We start from the raw sequence: 27,929 nt of genomic DNA, 5'->3' as shown, positions 1-27,929 counted from the left end.
ACTTTTAATATAGATTTTTTTCCATCACTTACATGACATACCTTTTCTTTTACTAAAGATGGAATGGAGTAACCAGAGTAAACTCTGATCCCAAATGTGAACTAGGACTTACTCTACAAAATAAAACACTGAAGAAGGACATAGAATGAGGGTGACAGACATAGAATGAGGGTGCCAGAGTAGGGGCACAGGCTGCCCAGGGAGGCTGTGGAGTCCCTTCCCTGGAGACATTCAAACCCCGCCTGGACGCGTTCCTGTGCCCCCTGCTCTAGGTGTCCCTGCTCAAGCAGGGGGGTTGGACAAGATGATCTCCAGAGGTCCCTTCCAACCCCCACCATTCTGTGATTCTGTGAATCATAGAACCATTTAGGCATAATAACATATAATAGACTGCAGCAAAGAAAATGGGAATAATACACCTCCTGTTGAGGATGAACGGACAAAAAAATAGTATGATGAAACTGAAACATGGAAGAGTGATGCTGGACCTTAGGAAATCACATTCTAATGGAAGTAGATTATCTGGGGAAGTTGTAAACTTTCCATCATTGAAGGTCTCTAAAATAGATTAGGACGATTTCTGTCAGAAATTACAGAAATACAGCACTTTAAGGCAGGAGCAATTTAGGCGATTTCTTGACATCCCTCCCAACTCTGTGATTCTGTAACCAGTTAATCTGTTGCTGCCTGGAGGAGGAAATGGGATGCTCTGAGTTTCCCTCTTACAATGGTGTCTGTAAAGTTTGTCTAGTTGCATACTGGAGAAAATGTCATTATTTTTCATTAAAGAAAGCAGCAATGTTTTGGCCAAGATTTATTTTCCTCAGCTCCCTGAAAGTGTAGGAGCAGGGAACTGTCATCCAGAAGTTTAAATAGTGATGCTTTCTAGATGAGAACAACCACAGTACCAAGTCAACCAAATGTCCAGCTAGTTCAGTAACTGGACTCCAGTAGGGCCCAGTAGGGAGATGCCTATAGAAGAGCAGGGAGAGCACAGTGAACAGGCATTCCTTATTCACTTTTTACTTGCTTCACAAGACTTCACAGACATTTTCCAGTCCATTTAGTTTCTTTCACTGTAGTGCACCGTACTACCACTGAAATCCATTTTGGGAAAGATGGACAGGGGAGAAACGATGGCCCAACTCTCTCATCCTTTCTGGTAGGAACTGAACATTTTCAATGACAATAAGACAGTTAACTGTTGTGAGCTAACATCCCTCATTAAACGTTTGAGACCTTTTACACTGAGACCCTGCAGCCCTGGCTCTCATTATTTCCTTGCATGGGGAGGGGACCCTTAGGTTTTGTCTTAATTCAATAGTTCATCTTCTAAAATAAGGTTTAGAAATTGGGATACGCAGTGGAAGATTTCTGTTACCTACCTTACAAATCCCATAAATGAGATGCCATATTTTAGGCCTATATTAAAGAAGATTAAATTTCTAGTAGCTTATGGCAGTGAAAGCAAGCAGCTTCTTGTAATTTTTTGGATACATTTACAGTCCACACACAAACTATCCAGACTTATGCTGAGCTGGAATTAAAATTTCGAAATCACCTCCCACATCAACTGTATTTTCCCAACAAGAGTGTCTCGTGTAGATCTGATCTCAGTGCACTGAAACTAAAAGCTGAAAACCCGCTGGGTTGAACTCAACTCCAGTGTAAATCCAGTCAAAATGTGTTTGTACCATTCCAACAATTTATGAACTTGCACAGAGTCCTGCAAGCCCCGGTTAGTTCAGCCATTTATAGTGAGTTTCAAAGAATTTCGACTTCCAGAAGCCTCCAGCTGCAAACTCAGAGCTAAACCAAATCCACCAGCTGAATCCCATTTGTTTGTGTGTTTACTTTTGTGTTTCATTGATTTATTTATTGATCCTAGAACAGAAAGTGTATGAAATCCCTTGCCTGCTACTGGGTTTTGTTATGCATTGTCTGCTTGATCCAGGCTTACTGAAAGAACTGGTAAGGTTCATGTTCCATCCGATGAACCTTCCTCAGTTCATTACAGTGATGGCCAAAGGCCGTTTCTGTCTTTTCTCTGTTTTCTCTCCCCAGCCTTGTAACAGATCTTTACAGCGAACTTGCAGTGTCTCCCTCTGCCCATGATCTGTACACGCTCATGTAGATTTCAGCTCTCAAGTTCCCAAAGAAAATTCTCATTTGGCACAGCCTCAAGTTCTTCTTTTAAACACAAACACTATCTTCCTTGCTTTGGCACTCTCCTTGTTTTTTCTGTCAGCCTTTTTCCCTCCCTTCTTCCTTGCTGTGTCTACCTTCCCTCTATCTCGCTCAATTCCTCAGTGAAAGATGCTAACAATCTTAGAAAAATCCATGTTTATATGGTGGTTGTCTTAACTTAAAGCAATGCTACTGGGCAACATCATAAATAAAACACTTTTCTTGGGCTTTGTTAGATAATCTATATCTCACACTTTCCAAAACTTTCATGTGCTTCACTTATTTGGAAAACTGTTTTAATTCATGTCAACATTCCCATCTGTTCTAATTTTTTAGGTTTGTAATAATGGTGCTGTTTACAGACTCGCCTGAGTTTTGCATTGCTTTTAGGGAAACTTCAGAACTTGAACCTGAGAGCTGTGACCTCCAGCAAGAAGAAAACACTTTGAAATGACCTAAACCTTCCTGTGGCACTCAGAAGAAATATCTGTATCAACATCAGGAACATCAGCGCAGACAGACCAGGAGCTTCTGAATGATACTTCAGGCAGCCCCACTCCTGACTGAGAGCATTATGCAGCATGTGCCAAATCTCCTGGAGGAACTCGAATATGACTCTTGCATCTTCAAGTGTCTGGATATAACAGAGATGACCAAATTATGTAAATGAACTTTGCCAACCTGTTACACAAAGGTCAGGACAAAAGGAGGTTGTTTTGCAGTTTCCCAGCCCCTCTTATGTGTGTATGGCCATGCATAATGACCTCTCGCTTAGTGAAAAAGAAATTCTGCAGTCCTTACACAAAGGAATCTCTGGCTGGTAAAAATAAGGTTGGGAGAAATTGCTGCTCTGCTTATTTCCATTGTGCTTTTGTGATTAATCTCAACAGCATGGGGACTTTCCTCTTCGGTTAAGATAAATGAGGCCTGCAGAAAGTTTTCTGCAGGTGACAGGCATTTTAAGGACAAAATGAACTCGGAGACTGTATTTGTTTTTCTGACATGCATATTCATTTACTAGATTAAGCCACATTAAAAATAAATCTGCCCATATGCATATTAACGTTAAATAGTGTATTTCCATATATTAAATCACAAATATATCCTACTTGTGCTTTTTTTCCTTAGAGGCTACATCAACTACTTCTGATGGTTTCTTTAGAGTTTTCAGCCTTTCATCTATATTTGTATTTAGTGACTTTCATAAGAGCAACTGATTGCTGCATTCATAGTGATTTATGTGGAAAGGGAAGCATATTCATATTAAGCATATAATGAGAGCCCTGGAACATGAGTTTACATTTTGCTGGCAATCACAGTGGCTTTGGCAACGGATTTTAGATGACCTTAACATTCACATCTAAAACATATGCGATAACTAGCCTCAGCCTTCACCCTACCGTTGATCTTTTAAAACAGTGAACATAAGATAAAGATCTGTTGCGGTTCTCTTCTCAGCTCTCCATAACGTTTCATAAATAGGTCAGTTTTAGCATGTTTATATAAATTGATTCCCCTTCTGGGAATGCTGGGCTGTGATAAACAGTTCTTTCCAATTAGTTTGTTTTTTTTTTTTTAAATAGTTGAGGATTACTATTACAGCTAAAAGTATTTTAAATATAAGTATCTTCTAAGTCAAGTAAATGTTTTCTGTCTGTTACTGACAGATGAACTGCAAATGCCCACTCCTGTTCCCTTTAAAATCAATATTGCCATCTCTATTCATGAGGACTTCTTTTTGACAATACACAGCAAAATGAAGATCTAGTCATGCAACACAGTGGTTGCTACCACGAGTCATTTTAACCATAAGGAAGGAGTGACTGAGGCCAATGAGACTCCTTTGATTTGTAAACCCTGCCCTTAACAAACATCTACAGGATGAATTCTGTTTTGTCATACTTGCTTTAGAAGCCATTCTGCTGGGTTACAGATTTGTACATTCCTTTAGATGCAAGCTGTCCTTTTAATTCTTATTAATAATCCATTTTATATTATTTTGTTGTCAGATCCATTTCTAGAAACAATTCGCATTTTAAGTCAGGTCAGCTGTAACCTCCCTCAGCAATGAGTAGCACTAGATGCATCAGAAGAAGATGTAAGAAATGGTAAGAAATCATTATGTGGGACAGAGTGGACTTCTAGTTCATGGCCATTATTACTCATCACGATGATCATACCTTTCTTCAGAATACTTAACAGAATGACGGTGACAAGTCTTATGCCTTGATTCCCACTTTTTCATATCATTGCAGCTTTAGGGGAGACACCAAGTGAGCCTGGCTCTGCTGCTTGCTTTGGGGTAGGTTGGATCTAACAGCAGATGGAATCCCTGAGGCATGGCAATCTAATTTTAGGTTGTGTGTGTAATGCACATGTTTCCAGCTACAGTGGTGTATGATGTCTTTCTAGCAAAGAGATGTCTCTCTCTCCCACTGGCTGAACATGCTAATGATAAATTTTGCAAAAGTTATTAAGCCTGGGCTGAGTCGTGTCTTGACACACTGCATGAGAAGAGGACCATTTTTTAAAGATTATTTGTGATTCTCTAGAAACAAGAGATTACTCTCCTACTACTCTTTAAGCTACTCTCTTAGCAGTAATGCATTCAAGCTTCAAGGGAACAGAGCAAAAGCTCCAGGTTTCAGATGGACTTCAGTGTTGATGTGGTTATAGAGGTCCACTTAAGCAAGGGACTTCAGACTTGGTTTCTTAGAGCCCTGTGACCACAGATCGGAGGAAACTGGAAAAACCCCAAAACAGGCTCTCAAACAAGTGTTCAGATGGATAGATTTATGGCATCAGCTACCTAGCTCCTCAGTAGAGAAAAATACATAAAAGCCAGGTAGCTAAGTTTAGTGTTCAAGTTGATCTAAAAGCACTGTCAGAATGCAGAACAGCTTCAAACAGAAAATTTGCCTGGGGAGAAGGAGAATCCTATGCTTTTATTTCTTGTAGCCATTGGGAGCAGTGGAAGGAAGCTCTGCCTAGCAGAGTGAGGCAAAGCCTTTTCCAGATAATCTGTGATGTATTTAACTGCTGGGTGATTTGTTTTTTTGAGACAATGGCGTATATATCACTTGGTTTTTGTTCTCTGTTCTAAAAAGACTTTCCTTGTTTTCTTCTGTCCCATCACTTCTGGAAGCCTCTACTCCAGCTTACTGCATTGGCCTAGCTCCACAACCACACCAGATCATCCCAGATGAGACTTCCAATCAAAACTTCCACCAGGCTTCCTTTTAGCATGAGGCTGTAAAAGTCAGGATGATTATCTTTCTGAGGAATATATTCATGATACAACACCCATACTTCCCAATTTTAAACAGTGTTCTACCGGTATCGCAAAAGGTTGAAAAACTTGCACCCCTAACACTGCCGGTTTTCTAACAGCATATGAGATAAGACATTTTATTGTATAAACATAAACTTTAACTGTTTGTTTTAACTGTATATTCATAAGTTCCAATTGGCCTCACAGTCAGAGAGGAGTCCGTGACCCACTTCACACACTGGCACAGATATAGCTTCAGAAGCATGTTATCTAAAAAGCTAACAGTTTATCAGTCATGAGCAGTTCAGATGTTACCCTTAAGCCATATATGGTGTCTGTGGTCTTGGCCCATCCAAGATATTGAAGTTAGGCCCTCTAGAGCTCAAAGTTAGTTTGGTCTTTGCAGTAGGGAAAAACAATAAATTCCTATGTGCAACATGTAACCCGCTCCAGCCAGCCTACACACACATTGTGGCTACAGAATACCAATAAAAAATAAAACAGAATTATTCTCATTTGCATATAATATAGATGAAAATTTGAAAATATTTATACATAAAAATATAAAAAAACTTATACTGAAAATTCCATCAGTATTAAAATATTGTATCCCTTATTTTCAAACTGGTTTTTGCACAAAAAGCCTGAGTGTGGACATTGACTCAAAATCAAATTCTGAATCATTCAGACTTGACTGTAAACCCTTCAGCAGGATCAAAATTTTTGCTTCTGAATACATGGATACTTATTTGACTCTTGCAAGACACTCACTGCTCTGTGTCTGGAAATAAAGGAAAAAAGTAAGACATCTATCTTCTGATTTGCTTGACATGAGAGGAGCAACCAAGCACCATGTAGCCACCATATGAACACAATAATCCAAGCTTCACCACTGCTGCAAAGTCTAACTCTAAATACTACTCTTCCTCCTGCCAAAAGACCCCTTTCCACAAGTTCCTAAATTTCACAAGAAAAAGGGCAAGATGCAAACTATGTGCAAGTCCAGCTTGAATCTTACCCCATTGGAAAAAGAGAATAAACTGCCACCCACACACAGTTTGCAAGCAGGAAATAAAATTCAATTGTTTTATTTATGTACATTTCTTTATAAGTATCTGCATGTCTATCACCAGAGAACGGGTGTCTGTGTGTTAGTCTGGGGAAAATAGTGCAATTTATTTTGAAGAGAGATATCCTTTTGCTTTTACTATTAATTAATATCTTCAAGACACAATTTCCATGAATTTTGCTGGCACAAAAGATTTAGACACCAGATTTGAAGGATGGATATGTGAGTATTTGTGTAACCCAGAACTGCAAAAATATTCATTGGAAGTACTGCTCACGCATCTAATCAGGAAAAAGGAATACTGCCAGGCATCCAGTCCAACCAGTGAGAGTTTGAAAAGTAAATGTTGGCTGTCCACAAACAATTTCCGTAGCAAAGATCATCTGGACAACATAAACACTATAATACTCTCATATAGCAAATATTTGTTCATTAATTTGACTAATTATTATGCTTTAAACAAACATTGTGAATATATTTTGCTTTTCGCAACTTTTGCCAAACTTTGGCTACAGATTGGTGTATCTAAGTTTCAGACGTAAACACTACGCCAAACAGTGTGTGGCTTGATATGCTGTGGGTATAGAAACATCAGTGGTAAGTAAAAACGGTGGCCAGTTTGAATAAAGGGTTTGGATTCATTTTCTAATTCATCCTAGGTCACAAGTGCTGTTGATTTGGATGTCTCTTTAAGACACTCTATCTGCCTTCAAGTGGGCAGATATGTTACAGTTAAGTTGTCACTGTCAACTGTTTCCATGACAGAGATCAAAAATAAGAGAAAACAAGAAAAGATTCTCAATCTGAAATGTTATGGGGTGGCCTATACTATAAAGTGGTCTGGCAAGTCTTCAATACAACCAACTCCCTATTTTAAAGACAACTCCCATTTTGTAGCAAATACCCCTTCAACAAATCACTCCTCACTTCACATCAGCAGAAAAGGTGGAAGAGTTAAATCTCAAATTACTTTCCTCAACTAGTTTGTCAGCATTTTGAGGGATTAATCCTTTCCAAGATCCAAAAAATCATGAAATTATCCCTTAGACAGTTAAGAAAAACTGTTAGCTAGAGCAGGAGTTCCCTACAGGGCACAAAATGGTACATGAACGGAGCCAAGGAGTCATGCATACAGCTCTATACGTGCATATTCGGGCAGGAATTACTGCCCTCAGCAATGCCAATTTCATGGATGGCACATATTCTCAACAGGACTTGGTAGCTCTTGTTCCTGACAGCAGCAACATAAAAAAACCCAAAGATGGATACATACTATTTTGAAAATCAAGCACCAAACTTATTATGTCTTAACCACCTTTCACTGTCCAATAATTTTTTTAATCAAAAGGACAAAGAGACAGGTTATGAATTCAGGATGAGTAGAATTAAAAGTCCTTTGTATACCTATAGGAAGAAATACTACAGTATTCTAAATACTGCTCAAATCCCCATATGAAGTGAATAATTCCACCATAAATATAATTAAGCTATATATCTGCATGTTTTTTTCATTTATGTGACGTATTTTTGTTTATATAAATACACAAATTTTTCATGCAGAGACATTTCAGTATCTGAACTTTTTGTAAACTGTTCCCTTTCAATCTGTTATGTAACATTTCTTACCTGTGTTCCAAGAATTTATTCTGCAATGAGTTTTTGGCTCTGAATCAGGAAATCAGCCTTTGTTAGGACCAAATGTAAGGCATTTATGGCTGTATTAAATCAACCGGTTTTAATGGCATGTTCTTCTGCTTTCATATCTAGACACAAAAAAAGAGAACAAAAAATGGGGGAAGATCTCCCACCACCACATTAGAAATAGAATTCTATTTATATTAAGCACTACTATCAGTTTTGTGATCCATTGAGATTTTCAGTAACCAGTTTAAACTAACAGTGAATAACTTTTCCTTCCTCAAAGCAAGAGACAGCACATGGAGAAAACAGCATCTGTGATCTGTCTTTGAATTCTGCAACTAGTTTCATTACTGATGATGTTACTGAAGAGTACAAGCGAATACATCAGTACTGTAACGACAGTCAGATCCAAAACTTTCTGCATCTCAGTCTGACATACCAGTCTTTTATCAGTGTGAAGTCCAAATGTAGGAACTGAAAATGCAGTTTACATGACTTCTCTTACCCTCACTTGAAGCTGGGGCTAATGGATGTTTTGTGATACTGCAGCTTTCTTTCTCTATAGTTAGGGTTTCATTGCAGCAGTCGTGTTACATTGACTCAGAGGGTTGAATATCTGGATTAGGATTAGAGCCAAATACAGAGTTGCTGTGCCACAGCTCCCTCAACAGAGCAGCGGATGATGCTGAATGCCTGGACACTTTAATATTAGTGAATCTATGGCATTCATTTATACATAACAAGACTGTGCTGCTGACCTAGCTTGCTCATTAAATTAATGGAAGTTGGAGAAGCTAAAAAGAAAATCCTAGAGGGGTTTCATTTCTGTGCCTACTTGGTTGGATCAGTAATTCCTATTATTTTCATTTCTTTTCTCCTGGCTGTATAACTGGATGAATTTGTTTTAGATTATTTTCCTATTAACTAAAATTTCCCAGAGGTTCCTGGTATTTGCATTCAGCTATTTCAGTAGCAGATATAACATTGCACTGAATACACCATCTACTGAAATGATGAAGTCGTAAGGAAATCAGAGACATGTTCCCTACAGATGTTTGACCTAAGGCATATTGGAATTGCCAAATCCACCTTTGGGTCACACTCTTCTCCATCTGGAGATCTACAAACATAGGGCCAAATGCAAAAGTGATTTATAAACTGGGTAGCCCTACTAAAGTCAACTGGCAATCTTGAATTTAAGTGCCAAAATCAATGCTGTAAGTGTTAAGAACTTGCAGCCAAAAAAGACTTCATTTGGGACTTTCTGGCACTCTGTATCTCTGAAAATTGGGACACCATGAGTTTGGTGCTTACATGTTAAGTTTGGAAGTTTGGCTTTGGAGTTCTGACTTTCAAATCCATATTCACACCTCCAGGTTTAGCCAAACCTCTCTTGAACTTTTGTTTTCCATAATCTCCACAGTGGCAGGAATGGGTCAGAGAAATATGCCAGTGCTGGACAGACTTGTATCCAGCAGATCTGCTTCATTGCTTGGCCATGGGATTGCATGCAAACCAGCATGCCTAGCAGATGGGCTTGTCCTCTTGTTGGCAGTTCAGTCCCTTCTGATGCATCTCATTGCTCTCACAGGACTGCCAGCAATAATGAGAGATTTGCCCTTATGATCAACTTTATCCATGTTCGTTCTACTTTAGCAAGACCGCCATTGAAGGGAACCTACCCACTGTATCCCAGGAGAACAGGATAGTATGTGCCATCCACCTAGGACTGAAAAGTCTGTCTCACTAAAATCACAGGTAACTATACAACAGATGTTTTGCGCAAACTCAGAAGACACCAAATCCCTACCTTGAAAGTAATACAAAGCATAGTAAAAAAGACAAAAAGTCTTAATGTATTATGTGCCAGAGGAAAAAAGCAGGAGACTTCATGGGTCAGCAGGATTCTGAGTAAATGGCACCAGGCACAGTCTCCTCCTTGCTGACTTCTTATACCAAGTGAAATCTTTGCAGAAAGTTAGTGTTGTTTTCATAATGCGATAACTGGGCTGATACCAGTTCAGTGGAAAGGTTGTGTTCAGGGATGTTAACAACTCCATATGCTTTCCCCTTCCATTTTCCCCAACTGATGCAACTGTTTTGTTATGTTTTATATAGCTGATATATTTCATTAGGTACACTGGAAAGTTAAGGAAACTCTGAGCCATTCATTTAAACATTTCCTTTGCAGTGCAAGAAAAAGGGAGTTTGATTAAAACACTGTGTCACTATGAATGTTCTTCCCCATTTTGAAAATCTAGTTTTCCTTTTTGCAGCACTCTGAAATAGGCTTATTAATCCACTGAGGGAGATAAACAGCTGGAAGTAAATATTTCCCAACTGCTGGAGAAACACTAACTGTTTCCTAAGCCATATCCAAGTGGTCACCAAATAAATGCATAAGGGAAAACCAGTTCTTGCCCTGGATCTATGCCTGTGCTAATGAAGAAATCAACAGCAGAGGGCTAGCTGAGTCATTCTTCTTTAAGGATCATCAAATATCCAGCTTCTTAATTATTTATTGGTTGCTAAGACCAGCAGCCAACACTGTGCTCGGAGCTGTACAGGGCAGCCTTCACCAGTCTAAATTGGGCATACCAACAGTATCCAGCAACTCACTGGATGTTCAGTAGACATCCAGCAATGCGCTTGATGGGTGGTGAAAGCCAGAGCTGTTTGTAAAGTGCTAGAGAGTACACAATAGGCACCAAAAAAATTGTCTGACAGTTCGAAGGAAAGTGATGGAAAGAGGCACATTCTTGAAGGTGTGTGATTTCTCCTTCTGACACAAGTCATGCTATAATTCACGTGTTTTTCAAGAACGCTTACATAAACCAAGTTTCATGCATGTAAAGAAATAGGAAGAAGAACCTGTAAGCCAATAGTTTTACTCATAATACAAAATTTCCTGCCTGAAGTGCAAAAATATCATCTTGGGTTCAATAAGGAATTTCAGTAAGTTCAGATCAAACAATTCTGAAACAAAAATAAAAGTGTGTAATTAGCTGTCCTGTAGCCACGCTCAGTTAAAATGAAACTCATACCACATGAAAAAATCCTTTCTTAAGGCCTTATGGCAGAATGGCCAGCCACATTAACCCATGGGCCCATCCCAGTGACACCAGCTGAGTGTCAGACTGGAAGAGTCACCAGCATGAGGCTGCAGGTGGTCTCTGTACACAGTAGAGACAACCAGCAGAGAGGAAAACAAGCAGGACAGAGGTGGCTGTGCCTGGAGCACTGAAGTGGCCTCGGCAGCCGTATAAGTTTGGGAAGAAACACGGGAGGTTTTCATTTGTGAGGTTTGAGAGTTCAGCTAATAAGGGATGGAAGAGCCTGAAAGAGACTTTTCCTGAGCAGAGGAAGAGTCCCACAGCCCTATATAGCTGTGTATCGCTGACATCCTGCTTCGTTCTCTGAACTGCAGTACAGTCCTTCCTCTGGAAGTGTCACCAGCCTCACTGGCTGCAGCAGGTGAGGAAGGACAGCAGGATCATGAACACCCTTATCGGTATGCAGTTATTCCTTAAGCGTGGCATTTAGCATACAGACCCCTCCTACCTAATATAACTTTAGATGAGATCTGCTTTTACCGACTGTAATATTTCTCTATTGGAAGCTTTCTCCTCTGTTCTCTGAAAATGTACCTGACACTTTTCTGTAGCCTGGTGCTGAACTTCTGGAGAATAAATAGATAAAGAAACAGCCTCAAAAGAATTTACAAGACATGTATAAACTGAAGTATCTTCACATACATTTGGGAGAAAGCCATTCTGTGTCTGGACAACCCTTGAATGGAAAAAAAAAAGTTGTTAAATAGATCAATCATTCACCCATAACATATGATTTGAGCAGCCCCAGTTAGAAGCCAAACAGCCAGAAGGAGAAAAGGTGGTAATTATGTGGTTGCTTAAAACTAGTGAAGGAAGCAAGAGGATTAAGAGATGAATGAATTCAGAGGCAGACAGATTTGTGGTGAGTTTCATTCTGGAAGACACTAACTTGAAGTTGATGCAGAAGGCAAAAAAAAGGCCATTTTGAAATAGAGTCAACATGTCCAGTGATGTGGCAAATAAAATTACAGTTGCAGCAACATGCATGCAAACTAAAATTGAACTGAGTAAGAGGCAGAAATACAAATTGAGAGTTGAGATGGACAGGGCAAAAACTCTAGCAACATTGAGGAAGCAAAAAGAAGACAGGAGGAACTATGAATACATGGTGGGGGCAGGCGGGGTGAGGAACATTGCCTGAGAAATAAGGATTGAAGAAATAAAAAAAAGGAAAACTGGGTATCAGGTCTCTGGTAAAAGCTGATATACCTGTTGAAAAGCCAGGAACAGTTTCATATTTATTTTCTCCTCAATTTACCCTGCTATGAAAGAGAGACAAATAGGGACAGAAGACAAAGTAGTAAAATGAAACTTAGGAAAATTAAATATAGACAAAAACTGATAGTGCGTCTTAGCAATGTGGATTTCGTGGCTGCAGCAAAACCATCAGCAGGCCTAATTCTCTTCTCAAAACTTCTGCCGTAAAACTGGAATAGCTCTGCTTGATTCAGCCAAGTCAAATTTCTGTAAAAGAGATGAACAAGCCCATAAACTGAGATTTCATTATTCCACACATATAATGTAAAAATATTAAAAATCAAATGCAAGTTCCATCACCAAAGATCTAGTAAAGACAGAAGGCAAGTTAGAAATCAGGAAAAGAGATATGACATTCATTCCTTGAAAAATAGTTGAGGTGCCTCATATGACCAGAGCACATATTCTGCTACTCAAACTTAGCAAGAGGGTCCTCTAACTGTCCAAGTTGACTCGTTCCTTAGCAGATACAATAAGAATGCAGAATCAATAGACCTTGCAAATAATTTAACTGACTAGTGGGGACAAGCTCTGTAGACAAACTTTTGATAATCACTGCCACTGATCAAATTATTTTATTTTTCAGTAGCTACTGTGTCAGGAACTACAGTACTGGTATAAACATTTTCATGTCTGGTGCAATATCAGACTCCAGTAAAGCGCAAGCATATAGTGTAGGGGGAGTCAGCACCGGCAGCTAAGGCACATGTGGAGGAAGGAACACCCCTTTTTAGTGATTTACCATGTTCTCATCAGGTGTTACTGCCAGCAGAATAGATTCCCAGAGAGCAGTCTAAAGGGAGGTGTGAGCTGGAAGCGGCAGAGACCTAGGAGCATGACAGGGATTCTGGAGCTGCTAGGCCTAATAAAGGGCAGAGCCAAACCGCTGAGGCACAGCACCTGCTAGAGCCACCATTCCTGCAGGCCTCACACCTGCGATGTTCTTGCAGGGTGCTGCCCTGTGTCATGTAAACGTGTCTGCTGGGTATCCGTGACCCGGTGCTGCACCGGGTGGTGTGGACAGATACACAGTTTCTTCAAAAGCTATGAACATTTTGGGGCAACTGGGTTGGGTTTTGGTTTTTTTTAAGTTCTGCTGGGTGCTGAGCACCCTTCAGCTGCTCCTTGAGTTTAAGTAAGGTAAACATGACCGTGTAAAATAGGTCAATGGCTTAGCCTGTGTCTCCCAGACTCAGAAGTGATTCTTTCTAAGACAAGGAAAGCTCCCTTCGCTGCTGCAGCTTTCTGAGCAGTTAAATATGCATGTGGCCAAACTCAGTCCTCATAAAACCCAATTGACTTCATTCAAAAAACTCCTATAAAGATGACTGATGTCATTGCAGTCCCACCAGGGATGAATTTGGCCCATGCCATTCCGCCTGTTTAGTCATTGGATAGGAATGTAGAGAAGAAATGCATGCTGGGTTTTAGGACTCCATCTCTCAACAAAACTGCCAGGGCTGAAAAAGAATTACACATGAATATAAATTTGTCTTGTACACTCCATTCGATCTCCCAGATCAGCCACTGCTTTCAGCTGCCCAGGTACGAATCAGAGTATCTCCTTTCACTACTGAGGGCTGAGCAGGAGTTTCTACATGAGTGTGCCAGGCCTCTTGGGGACAAAATCAGCAGCATTATCCCCAATTTACAGATGAAGAAACCAAAACAGGGAGCTGAAGTGATTTGCTTCAGCTCACATGTGGTGACAGAGGTAGAAGAGGTATTGAAACTTAAGTACTTATGGCTCCTCGCCACTTAGGCCATGTATTCCTGTGATATATCTTTTTAATTTCCCTCTCCTTTCCCCATCTCCTTTCTCCCCTGCCCCCAACCCCATCAACATTGTCTGTAGCCACACAACTGGGAAGCTGGGATTAATCCATCCCTAGGGAAACTGGGATTAATATACAACTCATGCGGAACCTTTAAAAACCCAATGATTTGTGGTCCCCTTTTCAGAGGCACATGTAATCCACAGCTGAAAAGTAACTATTTGCTGTTCCAGTGCACATTCTGAGAGAGGCTTTTGCTCTGTTTCATAAATGTACACTGAAGACCCCAGCTGACAGGACTTCTTCCTGCATCCAATAAAAAACCAGGCTCAGTGTGCTGTGCAGAATCAGGCTCTTGCGGAGTAGTAACAGTTTATGGGCAGAAAAAGAATGACTGGAATGCAAAGGGGGGGAAAAAAGAGAGAGAGAGATGTGCCAAGACATCTTGACATTTTCTCCTGTAACTGGAAATGGTTAAAAAAAATAGTAATTAAAAAAAAGAAAAGACCAAAAAAATCTGTGTTTCCCTTCTAAATCTTGCAGGAAGAGACAAATAGAGTCAGGTGCCCTGGTTTTTACTCTTGCAAACTCCCATTCAGTGATGTTTTTTATGATGAAAATGCAAAATTTAAAGCAACTGTGAAAACAGAATCAGCTCTCGATTGGCAAACAGAGGCCTAAGTTCTATTCACTGCATGAATGTCAGATTAAAACACATGCAAAGCGAGAAAAGAAAGAGAGAAAAGAAAAAAGAAATGGGAGGTAATTAATAATTTAAATTATTTGTGATCCTGATTCAAAAGGCACGTTTTGCATCTGATTCCTTTCATTTATTTTGGGGGTTAGTACGACTTACCTCTTTTGACTGTTGTGATTTCTTCTCTTCTTTGCTTTCCTTGGAATCACTGAACTGATACTGCCTAACAAAATTCAAAACACTGGAGGGAACAGGCAAACTGTTCACCAGTGCAGCTGAGAGCCATGACCAGAAAGATAGCCTTTGTTTGAACAAGGTTGAAAGCAACCTTCTGGGAAGAGGAAATACACACATGTATGCATATAGTACAATTGACATTAAGATGCTGTGTGTGCATCCTGTGCTCGGTACGCCCATGTAGTTTTAATATATCTGTAATTCTGATTATATCAATTCTGGGGATTTTTTTTTTTTAATTGCACATAAAAATAAATGTCCAAGGAAATTCTTGGCAGGCAAATCACCAGGCTTCAGCCTTACAAATGAAACGCTTCTCATGCCCAGCTGGGAGGAGTGGTTTCTCCACCTTCGCGATCCTGCAATTATAATGGTTCCCAGGAACCAGTAACTGACACGGTTTCTTACCTCGCCGCGGGTGTTTCGGTATCCCGGTGTTAAGGAGATGGTGGAGCGGCCGTGGGAAAGCCTCAGTGGAGTGACCCTCCCTGCAACCCTTCTTCCCTCCCTTTGGACCCAACTCGGATTTCTGCTTCGTAGTCACGACCCCTGAAAAACGGCTGGCTCCGAGCGACAGAGCCTTTCGCTTTCACCCTCCGCGACAGGACCGTTCCTTTACTCTGTGCCACGAACGACACCAGAGAGCCGGGGAAGTTGGTCGGGGATTTTCTCTCTGAAACTCCCTTTTGAAGAAATGCACGGCGGGGGGCGCGGGGCGACGGGGACGGACGGACGGACACTGCGAACCACCCAGCCCTCAGGCTGGCAGTTCGCGCCGTGCCCGCGCTCGGGGCCGCAGGTCGCTCCCCGGAGAGGCGCCGGCCGCCGTGCCCCCGTCCGGGCAGCGGCGCAGGCCGGCGGCAGCCGGGGGCGGCCCGGCGCGCTGCCGGGGCCGGGTGGCGTTTTCCAAGGAGAGCTCCGCAGGCAGCGACCCGCGCGGGGCGAGGCGGCTAAACCCCGACGGAGGAGCGGGGCGGGGGCGAGGGGGGACACACGACCTTCACAGGCAGCGCAAATTTCCCCCGAGACAACGCAGCCCGATCCGGCGCGGCCGCGCGAGGCCAGCGCAGCGCAGCGCAGCGCAGGGCTGCTCCTCGCTCCTGCCGCGCAATCCAGCCCGGCAGAGCCCCGCGCCCGTCCCACGGTGGCGGCTACACGCTGTGGCAGAGCGGAGGGGCCAGCCCAGGTTTCCTGCAGGCTTGGGTGATTTCACCCCCGCACTCCCTGCTCGTACCGAGCGGTTGGTTTTCAGATGCCTTTAAAGCCAAAGCCAGAAAGCCTTTACGCGGAGCGGAAAGCGAGTGGCGGGTGGGAAGCAAAGCAAAAGCAAGCCGGCTTCAAGCTCTGCCCGTTCTCACAGCCTCCGGAGCTGGATGCACGCAGAGGCGTCGTCTCGGCACCCCGCGCTTCCCAAGGGCCTTGGTACGCTGAAGGTGGACTCCGCAGCCCCTCCAGCAAGTGCCTTTAAATTAGTTACGATGCGCTCGAATCGGCGTCCAATAAAAAAGAGGGGGAGAGAAGTTTCTACCCCCCCCCTCCCCTTACACTAAATGAGTTACAACAGCAACTTTTTTCCCTGTCGTTGATAGGATTCCTTGACCAAATAAAGAAATATTTTCTAAAAGCGGGGAAGGGGGGAAACGAACCGCTTTGGGCCGAGCGCTCGCGGCCTCGGAGCATCCCCGCTTCGGCAGCGCCGGGGCCGCCGGGCCGGGTCCCGCGTCGCTTCGGAGGTGGCGCCGCGCTAATTCGCGGGGGGCACTGGCTTGTGACCGGGGGGAGAGGGTCTAGGGTTTGCCGAGGGGACGAGAAAGGACGGCGGGAGGCGCTTCAAAGGCTCAGGCGGATCCCCCAGCTCTGAGCTCTCTTCCCCGTCTCGATCCAAAGCGGCTTCGCAGTGGAATAAACATCTCTGATCTAAGACAGCTGCCGGGAATCAAAGGCCGCCCCAGTCAGCGCTGAACCGGCCGAAGATGCGGCTGAAAAATGCCCGCTCCTGACAAGCGAAGGGAAGGGTGTGCGAAGCGGCCCTCCCCGCAGCGCCCGCGGGCCGGGAAAGCAGCAACGCTTTCCCCATTCTTCATCTGATTTGTTTTGTAACACTTCTGACACCTAATCTTATCAGCTAATACCCAAGATTTAGTTGCCCAAGATGATTTTTTTTTTTCCGCACTAGCAGCAAAATTATTTGACTCCCTACGGATCTGTTTACTTTAGTCAGCCTTAAAAGTAAAAAAAAAAAAACAACTTTAAAAAAAATGGGGCAGGGGAGAAAAACAAAATGAGGAGGGGGAAGCGTGGAAGCTTATGCTTAAAGGAAAGATCCAGACTTTCCAAGGCTGGTAGCAACAAGCACTGAGGAAATAACAAGCTAACTCAAAAAAAAAAAAAAGAAAAAAAGGAAGAAGAAAGATTCTGAATATTGATAGAGAGGGGTTGCTAGGGAAGAGACGAGAAACCAAATGAACACAGATGTAGTCCATGCAGACTTGCCTGTAAAATAACGATTTATTTTAATACTTAAAAAACACACACAATCCAGTGATAAATGTCAATTACCAATAATCAGCATAAAGTGCCAAACAGCCATACAACTTTTTTTTTTTTTTAATAAACAAAACTTATTGGAATGTCTCTTAATTTGAGTACACTGTTCAGAAAGCCAGCATTTAAAAAAATATGCTCTCAGGTTGAGATTTGTTCTCCCTCATCAGGACACACGAAGGCTTTAAAGTACCACTAAAACCGCGTTGTGCATACCGCCAGTTTGACGTACTGCCATCTTTCTTTCCTCTGGGTTGTTTTAAATAAGTCCACAAGTTACAAACCTCCTCACAGCGCACTAGACCACAAGGCACAAAAAAAGGTCTCCATGTCCCATGAACACTGATTTGTCCCAAACACCAGGGACCCACAGGTCTAAGATCTGGATGCGATTTTTAGCGCATGATAGGACTCCTCACTTGAGAGATTTCGGTCATTTCCAAACATTAATTTTCTTCTCCTTTTAAGAAAACAAACTAGCAAACGAGGGTTGTAAGTTGCCCTTCTCCTTGTCCTAATGGTGCTGTGATGAGAAACCACCGTTTCAGTTCTTAATCATCTTCCAGAATTCTCTGTATTTCCTGAAGTGTAAAAATAAGAAGCTTTATACAGTCAAAAAAAAAAAAAAAAAGTATAAAATAAGAGGTTGGGTTTTTTTTTTTTTTTTAAAAAAAGTAATACTTTTGGAAGCTACGATTTGGGGGTGGTTTTTTTGGTTGGGATTGGGGGGTGGGGGCTTGTGGGTTTTTGTTTGGTTTTAAAGAGATTCCTGTCCAACACGTGAGCACCACCTTTTGGCATAAAGTTTATCAAAGCCACACAAGTCAGCTAATGCTCTCTGCACCATTCATGTATATTTTAAATGCAGAATAATCTTTTCACCCACGACTTAGGAAGTTAGTTGTTGGGAGGGGGGGCAGATTTTGCTCTTTTGAAAGTACAAACAAAAACAAAACCCAAAGTTCAGTGCTCCCATCCTGAAAGTTTTGTTTCTGCTCTGGTTTTGGTGTAAAGTCTGAAGGGGAGGAAAAGTTCATAGAAGTTGGAGATTCAGCACTTAAGTTTGGCAGGTTTCAGTTCCTTTACTTGCGTGTGCAGTGTCTTGTGGACAGCTAGCGTTCTGGACTGGCAAAATCCTTTCCCACATTCTTGACACTTAAAAGGCTTTTCTTTAGAATGGATATATCTAGGGAGAGAAAAACAATCAAGATGTCAGAAATAACCGGCCTGAACTCAGCAGTGACCTACCTGATGGAGAGCACGCTAGAGCTTTTTACACCTACTGCCGAGACCAAGAGCGCTGGAGTGCGGCACTCGGGCGATCACCCGTATGTGTGTGTGCAAGAAGAAGGTGGGGTGTTGGAGGCTACAAGGGTGCCTTTCTTAGGGATAAAGAGCAACTTCTGTGACTTTAGATCACCAGGCTGTATGTCTTCATGGCACTTCTAAATGATCACAAAGGCAGAGGACCCAAGAAGATGCAAATAGAGGGCGAAAATGTCTGTGGAAGCTAAGAAGGAGGCTGTACAAGTCATTTTTGTGGCCTGTTTTCTGAAGTAAGTTACCTGGGCTTATCCACCAGCAGCAGAGAAAGGAAAACCTAGAGGGAACACTGCTGGCTGGCCAGGGATATGACTTTTCTTACAAGCACCTTCGTGAGTGTAGGTGTGTAATCGGGAGACTACAGATACACAAGGAAAAAAGGACAGGAGAAGAATTGTTACCTGTGATCCCTCAGGTGATCCTGTCTTCTGAAGGCCTTGTGGCAGATGTCACACGTGTAGGGCCGTTCATCGGTGTGGGTTCTTTCATGAATCAAAAGGTTGTAGGACTTGGTGAAGTGCCTGCCGCAGAATTTACACACGAACTCCTTCTTGGTTTTGGATGGTAACCTTCCCCGTGTCGGTTTCTTCTCTGGAGAGAGTTTAGTCACCTCAAGCAAAGACCCCAGCCCTGGGGGTGAGCCCTGACTGTCTGCCTGTCCCAGTTTAGAGTGGTCCTCTTGTGTGGCAGCCACTGCTAAGTTGGCAAAGTCGAAGCGGGGTTTGGCTTTTAAGGTCACATTGGTGGCCTCTTGCTTGGGCTGGATGACATGTGGGAAGAGTGGGAATGTCGGCAGCTGGAACCGTGCATCCACCAGGCTTGACACGCTGGGCACCTTGGAGAAGGAGGAGCGGGGCAGATGCATGGCCGGGTACCCCAAAGTCCACTGGTGCAGGTGTACGGCGTGCAGGGCGCTGAAGCCGTAGAGGTTGGAGAGGTGGTCAGAGGGCACGGCGGGCAGCCCGTTGAATGCTTGCAGGAAGGAGTAGTTGGTGAGCTGGAGGGAAGGATGGATAGGCACTGGGGCCGGCAGGGTCTTACTTCCCATGGTGGCCACTCAGGAGGAGGATCTTGGGAATAGGGGAGGAAAAGATCTGGAAAATAAAGATGAAGAGGGGAAGAGGGAAAGGTGCATTTATACATAGATAAAAGCAGAGTTAATTTCTCACCTCACTCCTCATTAATGCCCTTTTCCAAAGCCATGGGAGGAGACTGACTTGGACTTAGAGACGCCTGACCAGCTCCTGGCAGCGAGTGTATCCCCACAGGTCTCCAGCTTCTCTCTCTCCCCATCCCTCGCACACAACAGTTGTACCCTGTCCACAGTCATTCACCCCCACAACAGCATTCCTGTGCCAGGTAGACCTCCCATGACCCTCTGCACAGGGACAGTGAAGAGGTGCCATTTTGACCTACAAAGCTGAGGTTTCTCCTGTGTATTTTAAAATCCATTCCTGAGCGTCCTCAGCCTTTAGAAAATGGTGGGATACCGCCCACTACATCTGTCCACAAAAACTGCCTTTAGCCCCGACCCTTGAGGTGGTGTGGGGAGGGAGCGTAGAGAGCTGACTGTCCCTGGTTCACTCACCTCCCTGAGGTCTGGCCTCAGACAAGCCTCTGCCTCTGGGCTGACGGAGGCCATTGGGTGCTCAGAACTGCACGTCCCCCCTCATTGAAAAAAAAGAAAATCCCCATTTTTCTGCGGGGGGAGAGGGATGGGAACAGCCCACAGCCCTCCCTTATGCACTGCAAAAACAATCCAGGTGACAAGTCTGACGTGCCACTTGCTCACCCCAGGGGGAAGTGCCTGGCTTCAAGCCCACATCCTAATTTAGGCAATCACTTAATTAGAACCCATCCAAAGGGGAAAAGGTGAGGGCTGGAGGGACCCTTCCCATGAGGACAGCCAGTCCACCAGCTGCAGGGCCACAGCCCGTCCCTGGGTTGGGTGCCACCACTTTTCTGTGTGTTTCAGGGTCCCGACAAGCCCCCAGCCTCTTCTCTGGGCCAGATCCCTACCCTTTTCACCCCACAAGGTGGAGGGGAAAATACTGCCAGGCAGCAGCATCAAGGCGCATCTGGCCCTGCCTGCAAATTCAGACCTACTGCTGTCAGGTCTGAATTTGCAGACCACCGAGGGTTGGTGGTGGGGACGCAGCTTCCGCTCTTTGCGGGTGCAGGAGAGCACCCACGGCTTTTGGAGGCATCATGTCCCTGCATCCAGGGAGCCTCCTCCTTACTCCGCAGCCCACAGCTTGCACTTGCCTTCCCACAAGCAGTCTCTGGGGTTTGCCCTCGGTGGGGCTGCTTTCCTGCAGGATCCCCATAGGGTCCCCGTAGAGTCCCTGCAGGGTGCTCATAAGATCCCACAGGTTCCCACAGGATCCACACAAGGTGCCCATAAGAACCCATGGGGTTCCTGCTGAGTCACCATAGGATCCCCACAAGATCCCCACAGGGTCAGGGCAGGACCCTCACAGCTCTTGGCCTGGAGGGTCAGTCCATCCCCACGTAAAGAGCAAAGCCCCTTTGGGGAAAAGGAGGCAGCCAAGCACTGCAGAGCAGTAATTGTCCCTCTGGCCTGGAGGGCTGGGAGGGTGGAAAATGGTGGCGGAAGAGGTCTAAAGAGCAGGGAAACAAATCTGATTTATATGTGGGCTTGTTGCCTGGACCGATGAGCTGCGGCTGGGAGGGTGTGAGAGGGAGAAGCTTGCTCTGAGCAGCTCTATACACCGGGTCCACCTTTCACATCGCTTTACATAAATCAGCAGCAGGAAGAAAGACTCAAACCTTAGAGGAATTCCATCGCAATGACCCAGAATACGAGATTGTGTCATTTTGCCTTTTTTAATTGGACACATTTTGGATAGTGGCTGATTGAGGAATGCACACATTGCATTCTCCTCCCTCTCTTCTTTTTTTTTTTTTCCCTTCTTTTTTTAACTATTTAGGGCCGATGAACCAACCAGGCTGTTTTGTTGTTCTACTGGGGAAATGCTTTTCTTTTTGTCAGTGCTGGCCATACACCAGGTGTGTCCACCTCGCAGCACAAATGCCTCAATCGATGACGCCAAGAACAAAGTGCGTGGAAAACACTCTTTTCCATGTACCTGAAATGACTCTTTCTGCCTGTCACAATGGCTCTGTGTCTGTTTTCCTGTCTAGGTATCCCTAGTTCTCTCAAGCATGAAACATGCTTTTGCAAACTGAGTTAATTTCTGAGCTTATCCTCTTTCTTTCTTATCAACCTTAGAAAACATTTAATATGGAATATATAAGCAAACATCTACTATGTCAATCTGGGTAAATTCTTGCTCTACAACATTTTAAAAATTCTCTTTCAATTTCCCAAATGAAGGAGAGGGCAGAAACCAAGGAGAAATATAGTCGGGTCGTAATAGCATCCATTGCACTGCGGGTTTTGGTTTTTGTTTTAATTTTTTGTTTTGGGGTTGGTTGTTTTTCTTTTTTTTTTTTTTTGTGAGCAGTTCTATTATTTTTTGGAAAAGAAAAGAAAAGAAAAAGAAATAAAACAAGGGAAAAAGAAAAAAGAAAAAGAGAAAGAAAAAAAAAAAAAAGAAAAGCGGAGGTGGGAGCGGAGTGTTCACGTTACTACAAGTTTGTTGGCACTTCTCCAGAAATGTAAGCTACACTTCTGCTCTGCGCGACCGGGATAGTCAAAAATATAGATGAAGAGCAGAGTATTTCATAAAGATGTCCCCTCTCTCCGGGACATCAAAGCCAACACGTTTCACAGCGCAGTAACTCTCCGCTCTCCCGCTTGCCCGCAGAGAGATCAATGTTTCTTTGATTTCGGTGTCACCTCCACCTTTAATTCTGTTTCATGTAAACAGATCGTTATCGGGGCTTCTTTTTTATTTTATTTTATTTTTATTTTTTTTACAGAAGAAGACCCCGCGAGTTCTCTGCTTGAATTCCCCCATCACAATGAAACTGTGCGGGGTTTTCTTTTTTTAACACAAACTAGCTCGGTGAGTAATTAAGAACAAACCGCTTGTGTTCTGACTGAAACAAAACCCACTCATGCCAAGATAAATTTACCCTGCAAAATAGGATCATAAACTTGAAAGACTACATCTGTCTCCAGCTTTCTTACCCTTTGTCCTGCTTGAAGATATGGTAATGCTATTGTTCACTTGCCATTGTTTTAAGACCATTGTAATCTTAACCTTCCAGATTAAATTCTACCTCCCCTATACGTGGGGGAAAAAAAAAAAAAAAAAAAAAAAAAGAGAGAGAGAGAAAAAGAAAAATCCACCAGGCTTTTTGCTGGTATCATAGTGAGGGGCGAAATAAAATGGATTTTTAAGTAAACTTGTGGCTAGTCGGTATTTTTCCTTTCTACTTTGAATTATCAATTTCCGATGTGTCCTTTGAAAGGGATATTTGTTACATTAAATACCTGACTCATAAATAATGAGGTTTGCTAATTAGTTCCACATGGAAGAATGGAGGAGGTAAATTACCCTGAGAACGTTGCTTATTTTTACAAACATGATAAAGTAGCGGACATAAAATGCTGCATTCTTGCGATAGTCTCGAACTACAGCGATCAGGTTCATCTGTCAAAAATAAGTTCCCTTGCCTTGCCTGAGTCCTTTAAAGTCTGGTAGCCCTGTTCTTTCGGCCGCATCGCATCGGTGTGCGACATTTTGCCCCAGGTCGGCTGCTTATTTTGTCCCCTTTGAGGAGACGAGATTTTTCCTTCCTATCAGTTTAAGCGAGGAAATAGGGCTTACAATTTATCTGTGTTTGGGAAACTAACTGGAAAAGGAATAAAATTGCCCTTTCGCTCCGTATTATTGGAGCGTGGTGCTCTTGAGGAATAAAGTGCATTGTTCAGCACAGATTTATTCAGAGTATTAATGAAGTGTGCAGAATCTATTAAAGCAGGTTTATTCGGGGCTAATTGAGCGTGAAAGAGTTAATTGCTAACATTAATGAGGACTGGAAGGACTCAGTCAGCATGTGCCTTGGATACCTCCGCTCGATCCTTATAAAATCATCATTCACATTTTATCACGAAATCAGTGCTGACAAGTTTCTCCAGACCACCGTTGCGAATGCGGGTCAACACGGCGGATTTATTTTCGTCTCGCAATAATAATAACAACAACAACAGACTGCACCAGCGATCGCTACGCTGCCCGGGGCAGCCTTTATCCGAAACAACAACAGCAAAAAAGTCCCCGGGTCCGGATCCTGGTGGGACAGAGGCACCGCGGGCGGGAGCGCGGCCCCGCGGGAGGCGGGCGCGGGTGGGTGCCGGCGGGCCAGCCGCAGGGACCAGGCTCCTCGGTCCTCTCCATGCAGAAGATTCAGGCTGGTTTGGGGGTTTTCTATGTGGGTTTGGGTTTCTTTTTAATCCCCTCAGGTGTAGAAAGGCCCCCAGCGCAAGATTAATCCTCTCCTCCCTGGAGAAACCCCCAGTGCCTCCCCCCGCGCACGAATAACCGCCCTCCCTCTCCCCGGCGGCAAGGGTCCCTTCCCTCCGCACCCCTCGCCTCCCACGGCCGCGGCCCCAGCAGGCACGGCCAAGGGTGGGGAGCAAAACCTTGGGGGCAGCCCCCCCGCGGGGCCCCGAGGCGCGCCCCCGGGCCTGGCCGACCCCGGCGGCGCCGTCCCCGGGCGTGCTCCCGCAGCCGAGCTCCGCCGCGGGGCCGCGCAGAGCGTTCTCACTCCCCTGGCCCCGAGCTCGGCGCTGCTCTAGGGCTTGGCTTCGGACTTACTAAACTGGACCTACTGTGCACCTGCCCGGGACAGGGCTCTGGCCCTCCCGCCCCGCTCGCCTGTTACCGGACAACTGCCGCAGCACTACGGCCGTCTCCAAAGCGCTCTATTTTTACAGTTTCCCTCCCAGAAGCCAACTACAACAACTACACCCTAATCCTCGGCTTTGCACTGACACTTCACAGGCTCGGCCACGGGAGAAGCTCAGCCTCTCCGTACGCTGAACTTGTTTTGATCCATTCAGACAAATATATAAACACCGGATTGATTTCAGTTACGGCCTTGGGAGGAAACAGAGAAGGCTTCTCGGACCCTAGAACACTAAAAATAGAGTAGGAGAGAAAGAAAGAAAGAAAGGGAGGAAGAAAGAAAGAAAGAAAAGGAAAGAAAAAGAAAGAGTAGAGAGGAGAGAAGCTGCACGTTCAAGTCCATAAAGGACATTCAGGCTTCTGCTTTGCAGCTCGCATGTGTCATTTTTAGCTCGGGTTAAAAACACAGCTTCTCCGCAAGGGGGGATAAACAACTTTGAAAGGGGAAGACAAATCTTTAAATAGCATCAAAATATCCGAGCGCCATGTGAAGGCTTCCCCCAGCCCCCCGCCCGCCCCGAGGAGAACAGTCCTCCTCACGGAAGCCACTATTTCCCCGCTTCTTCTGCACCAGCCAGGGGGTGGTGGGAGGGGATGGGGGGGAAAGAAAGAAAGGAGGGAGAGAAAAGGAGGTGTTTGGATCGATATCCCCAACTTCCGAAGCTTGGCAAAACAAAAACCAAACAAAATGAGTTGTTCTTTTTATTTACCTAATCCCGATCTGTGCTCCACCGCTGGCAGCAGTTAAAAGATCCTGGGCTAAATTGGAGCTGGTGAAACAAAATACTAGGAAAAAAAAAAAAAAAGAAAAAAAAAGGGGAAAAAAAAAAAAAGAAAAAAAAAAGAGGTCGGGCTCGGTCAGTTTCTGTGCTGGCCCTGGGGGGCACAGCGCTCTCCCCACCCCACCCCACTGCTCCTCCAGAGGGTACAGGCAGATCCGAGAGAGCAGCGGGGCCAGGTGTCCAGGTGCTCTGGCTGATGGAGACAGAGGTGCTGCCCTGCTGCTGCTGCTGCTGCTGCTGCCGTCGCCCTCTCCTCCTCCTCCTGCTGCTGCTGCTCCCGGCGCCGCCTGCGTGAGCCGGAGTGCAAACGCGCCCGGGAGCAGCCGAGCTCAGACTGAACCGATCCCTTCCCTCCAGCCTCCTCCTTATTTCAACCCCCCCTCCCAGCTCCCCCCTCAACCTCCCACCAGACTCCGGGCATGCGCACGCAGGGAGAAAGTTTCTGGCTGGGAAGAACCAACTTTTCAACCCGCTTCTCCTGGAGGCGCAGCAGCCCGGGGCTCGCAGCCCGCAAGTGTGCGATCTCGCCCCCCCGCCCGGCTCCCGCAGCCTCCCCCGGGGCATCTCCCCGGGGCCCGCTACGCGCGGCCCCCCGCGGCGGAGCGGCCTCCCGTGGGGGCCGTTGTGGGGGGTGTGTGTCCCACTGCGGCGCCGGTGGCGGAGCGGCGGCTCCCCCGGCTGCGCTGCGCGGCCGCGCTGCCTGCGCCGGCCCGCCGCTCCGCTCCGCTCCGCTCCGCACCGCACCGCATCGCTCCGCACCGCACCGCACCGCACCGCTCCCGGCTGGCCCCGCCGAGCCGCGGGACAGGGCGCACCGGGACCTGCCCAGAGAGGGAGGGGGAGAAAGGCAGAAAAAAACAGTGGGGGGAGGATGGAGGGAGGGATCTGCTCCCTCCGGGAGGATCTGGGGATCGCAAGTTGTTCTCCCTCCCTGAGAAGATCCTCCGAGAGGATCCCAGGAGCCGCTTACCTGTGAGGGGTCCGCTGCCGACTTAGAGCCGCTTCTCTCTCCCGCCGCAGCATCCCTCCCGGTCCCCACTTTACGCCCCAGCTCTCCTGACCTCGGTGCCTTCCTCCCGTCCCTCCTCTCGCGGCCCGAGACGGTCTCTCCCCGCACCCCGGGCGGGGTTCTGCGGCGTGAGGAGCCCCGCGGATCCCCCGCGGGTCGGGAGCCTCAAAGCCCGGCTTGGGTCCGGCGGGAGGCAAACTACCCGGGCGAAGCAGGCAAAGCAAAACAACCCTCGAAAGAAAAAGGTTAAAACTGCTTTATAATTAATCCTGAGGCCATAATCTCCTTGCTTATTTGTTTTTCTATTCATCCATCCATTCACACTCCTTTAGATCCGTGAAGGGGGGAAAAATTGCTTGGGTGTATTACATCGTCCCGAGGAACCAGGGAAATACAATACCCTGGGGAAGACAGAGCCGTCAGGATAACATGGTACCGTCCTCAGGGACACGCATGTGCTTTTTTTACTGTTCGTGTCACTGCCATTGTTACACTGATTTTTGCCCACCTCCGAAGGAAAAGCAAACAAACAAATAAATAAAACATCAACAAAACAGCAACAATAAAACACTGCGTGATCATCCTGCACAATAAGCGTTCGCGGACACGACCGCAGCGTGGCGAAGGAAGCCCTAGCGATGCCATTCCATCCCCAAAACATCCTTAGTTCTGGGGTCCAGCACTGCTCACTGCTCTGGGCAGGCGAGGAGATTTTCTTCCCCTTCTTTTGCGAACGAGTGGCATTTTTATGAGGCACAGGCAAAGCAAAGACGTTCTCCCATCCCGGCTTCTTCAGTTCTCTCTCATTTCGTGCTGCTAGTTTCTTTCTTTCTCTCTTTCTTTCTTATTACTTCCCCCTACCTAAAAAAACAAAACAAAACAAAACAAAACCCACACCAAAAAAACCCAAAACTCCTAAAGCCCAAACCTAGCACTTTTATTCCTGTTCTGGGGGTCGAAATGTCGAGAGTGCGATCCTGAGCTCGATGCTGTAAGTTGATGCCTTCGAATGAGTTTGCATTTGCAAAAATAGTTTTCAAGTCCTGTTGTCAGAACACGAATGTGGGATCCCCAAGTGTCCCTAAACCAAGAAACGGACTGGAGATACGCTCTTCTAACTGGAGATTTCTCTTTTCCCAGAGGAAGAATCTTGGTACAGCTGGGGGTGGGTGCGTGCATTAATA

At 45.1% G+C, this 27,929-nt stretch overlaps 1 protein-coding gene and 1 long non-coding RNA gene across 3 annotated transcripts; both read right to left on the bottom strand.

Annotated features, from left to right (window-relative positions):
- Positions 1-3,184: 3,184 nt before the first annotated feature.
- On the bottom strand, positions 3,185-15,856 carry LOC142054330 (uncharacterized). 2 transcript variants are annotated; one of them, XR_012659489.1, is made up of 5 exons: positions 15,656-15,856; positions 12,491-12,745; positions 11,816-11,957; positions 8,154-8,290; positions 3,185-5,437 (listed from the first exon to the last, which is right to left on the bottom strand). It is a non-coding gene; the product is annotated as an uncharacterized LOC142054330 (long non-coding RNA). The 2 variants fall into 2 exon arrangements; XR_012659488.1 differs by lacking the exon at positions 15,656-15,856 and having other exon boundaries at positions 12,491-13,633.
- Positions 15,857-17,736: 1,880 nt separating this feature from the next.
- Positions 17,737-26,077, bottom strand: OSR1 (odd-skipped related transcription factor 1). Its single transcript, XM_075086746.1, has 3 exons — positions 25,665-26,077; positions 19,516-20,208; positions 17,737-18,977 (listed from the first exon to the last, which is right to left on the bottom strand). The coding sequence occupies exons 2-3, from the start codon at positions 20,160-20,162 to the stop codon at positions 18,842-18,844; spliced, it is 783 nt and encodes a 260-aa protein (XP_074942847.1). The 5' UTR covers positions 20,163-20,208; positions 25,665-26,077; the 3' UTR covers positions 17,737-18,841.
- Between the last annotated feature and the right edge of the window lie 1,852 nt (positions 26,078-27,929).

Source organism: Phalacrocorax aristotelis, chromosome 3, assembly GCF_949628215.1.
Source record: "Phalacrocorax aristotelis chromosome 3, bGulAri2.1, whole genome shotgun sequence".
NCBI classification, from domain to species: domain Eukaryota; kingdom Metazoa; phylum Chordata; class Aves; order Suliformes; family Phalacrocoracidae; genus Phalacrocorax; species Phalacrocorax aristotelis.
Note: the sequence above shows the minus strand (reverse complement) of the source record. Positions and strands in the feature narration are given on the sequence as shown.

Coding starts and splice junctions, on each gene's coding strand:
- OSR1 (XM_075086746.1), bottom strand. CDS start 20,162: ATGGGAAGTAAGACCCTGCCGGCCCCAGTGCCTATCCATCCTTCCCTC. Junction 18,978..19,515: donor GATCACCTGAGGGATCACAG/GTAACAATTCTT, acceptor TTCTCTCCCTAG/ATATATCCATTCTAAAGAAA.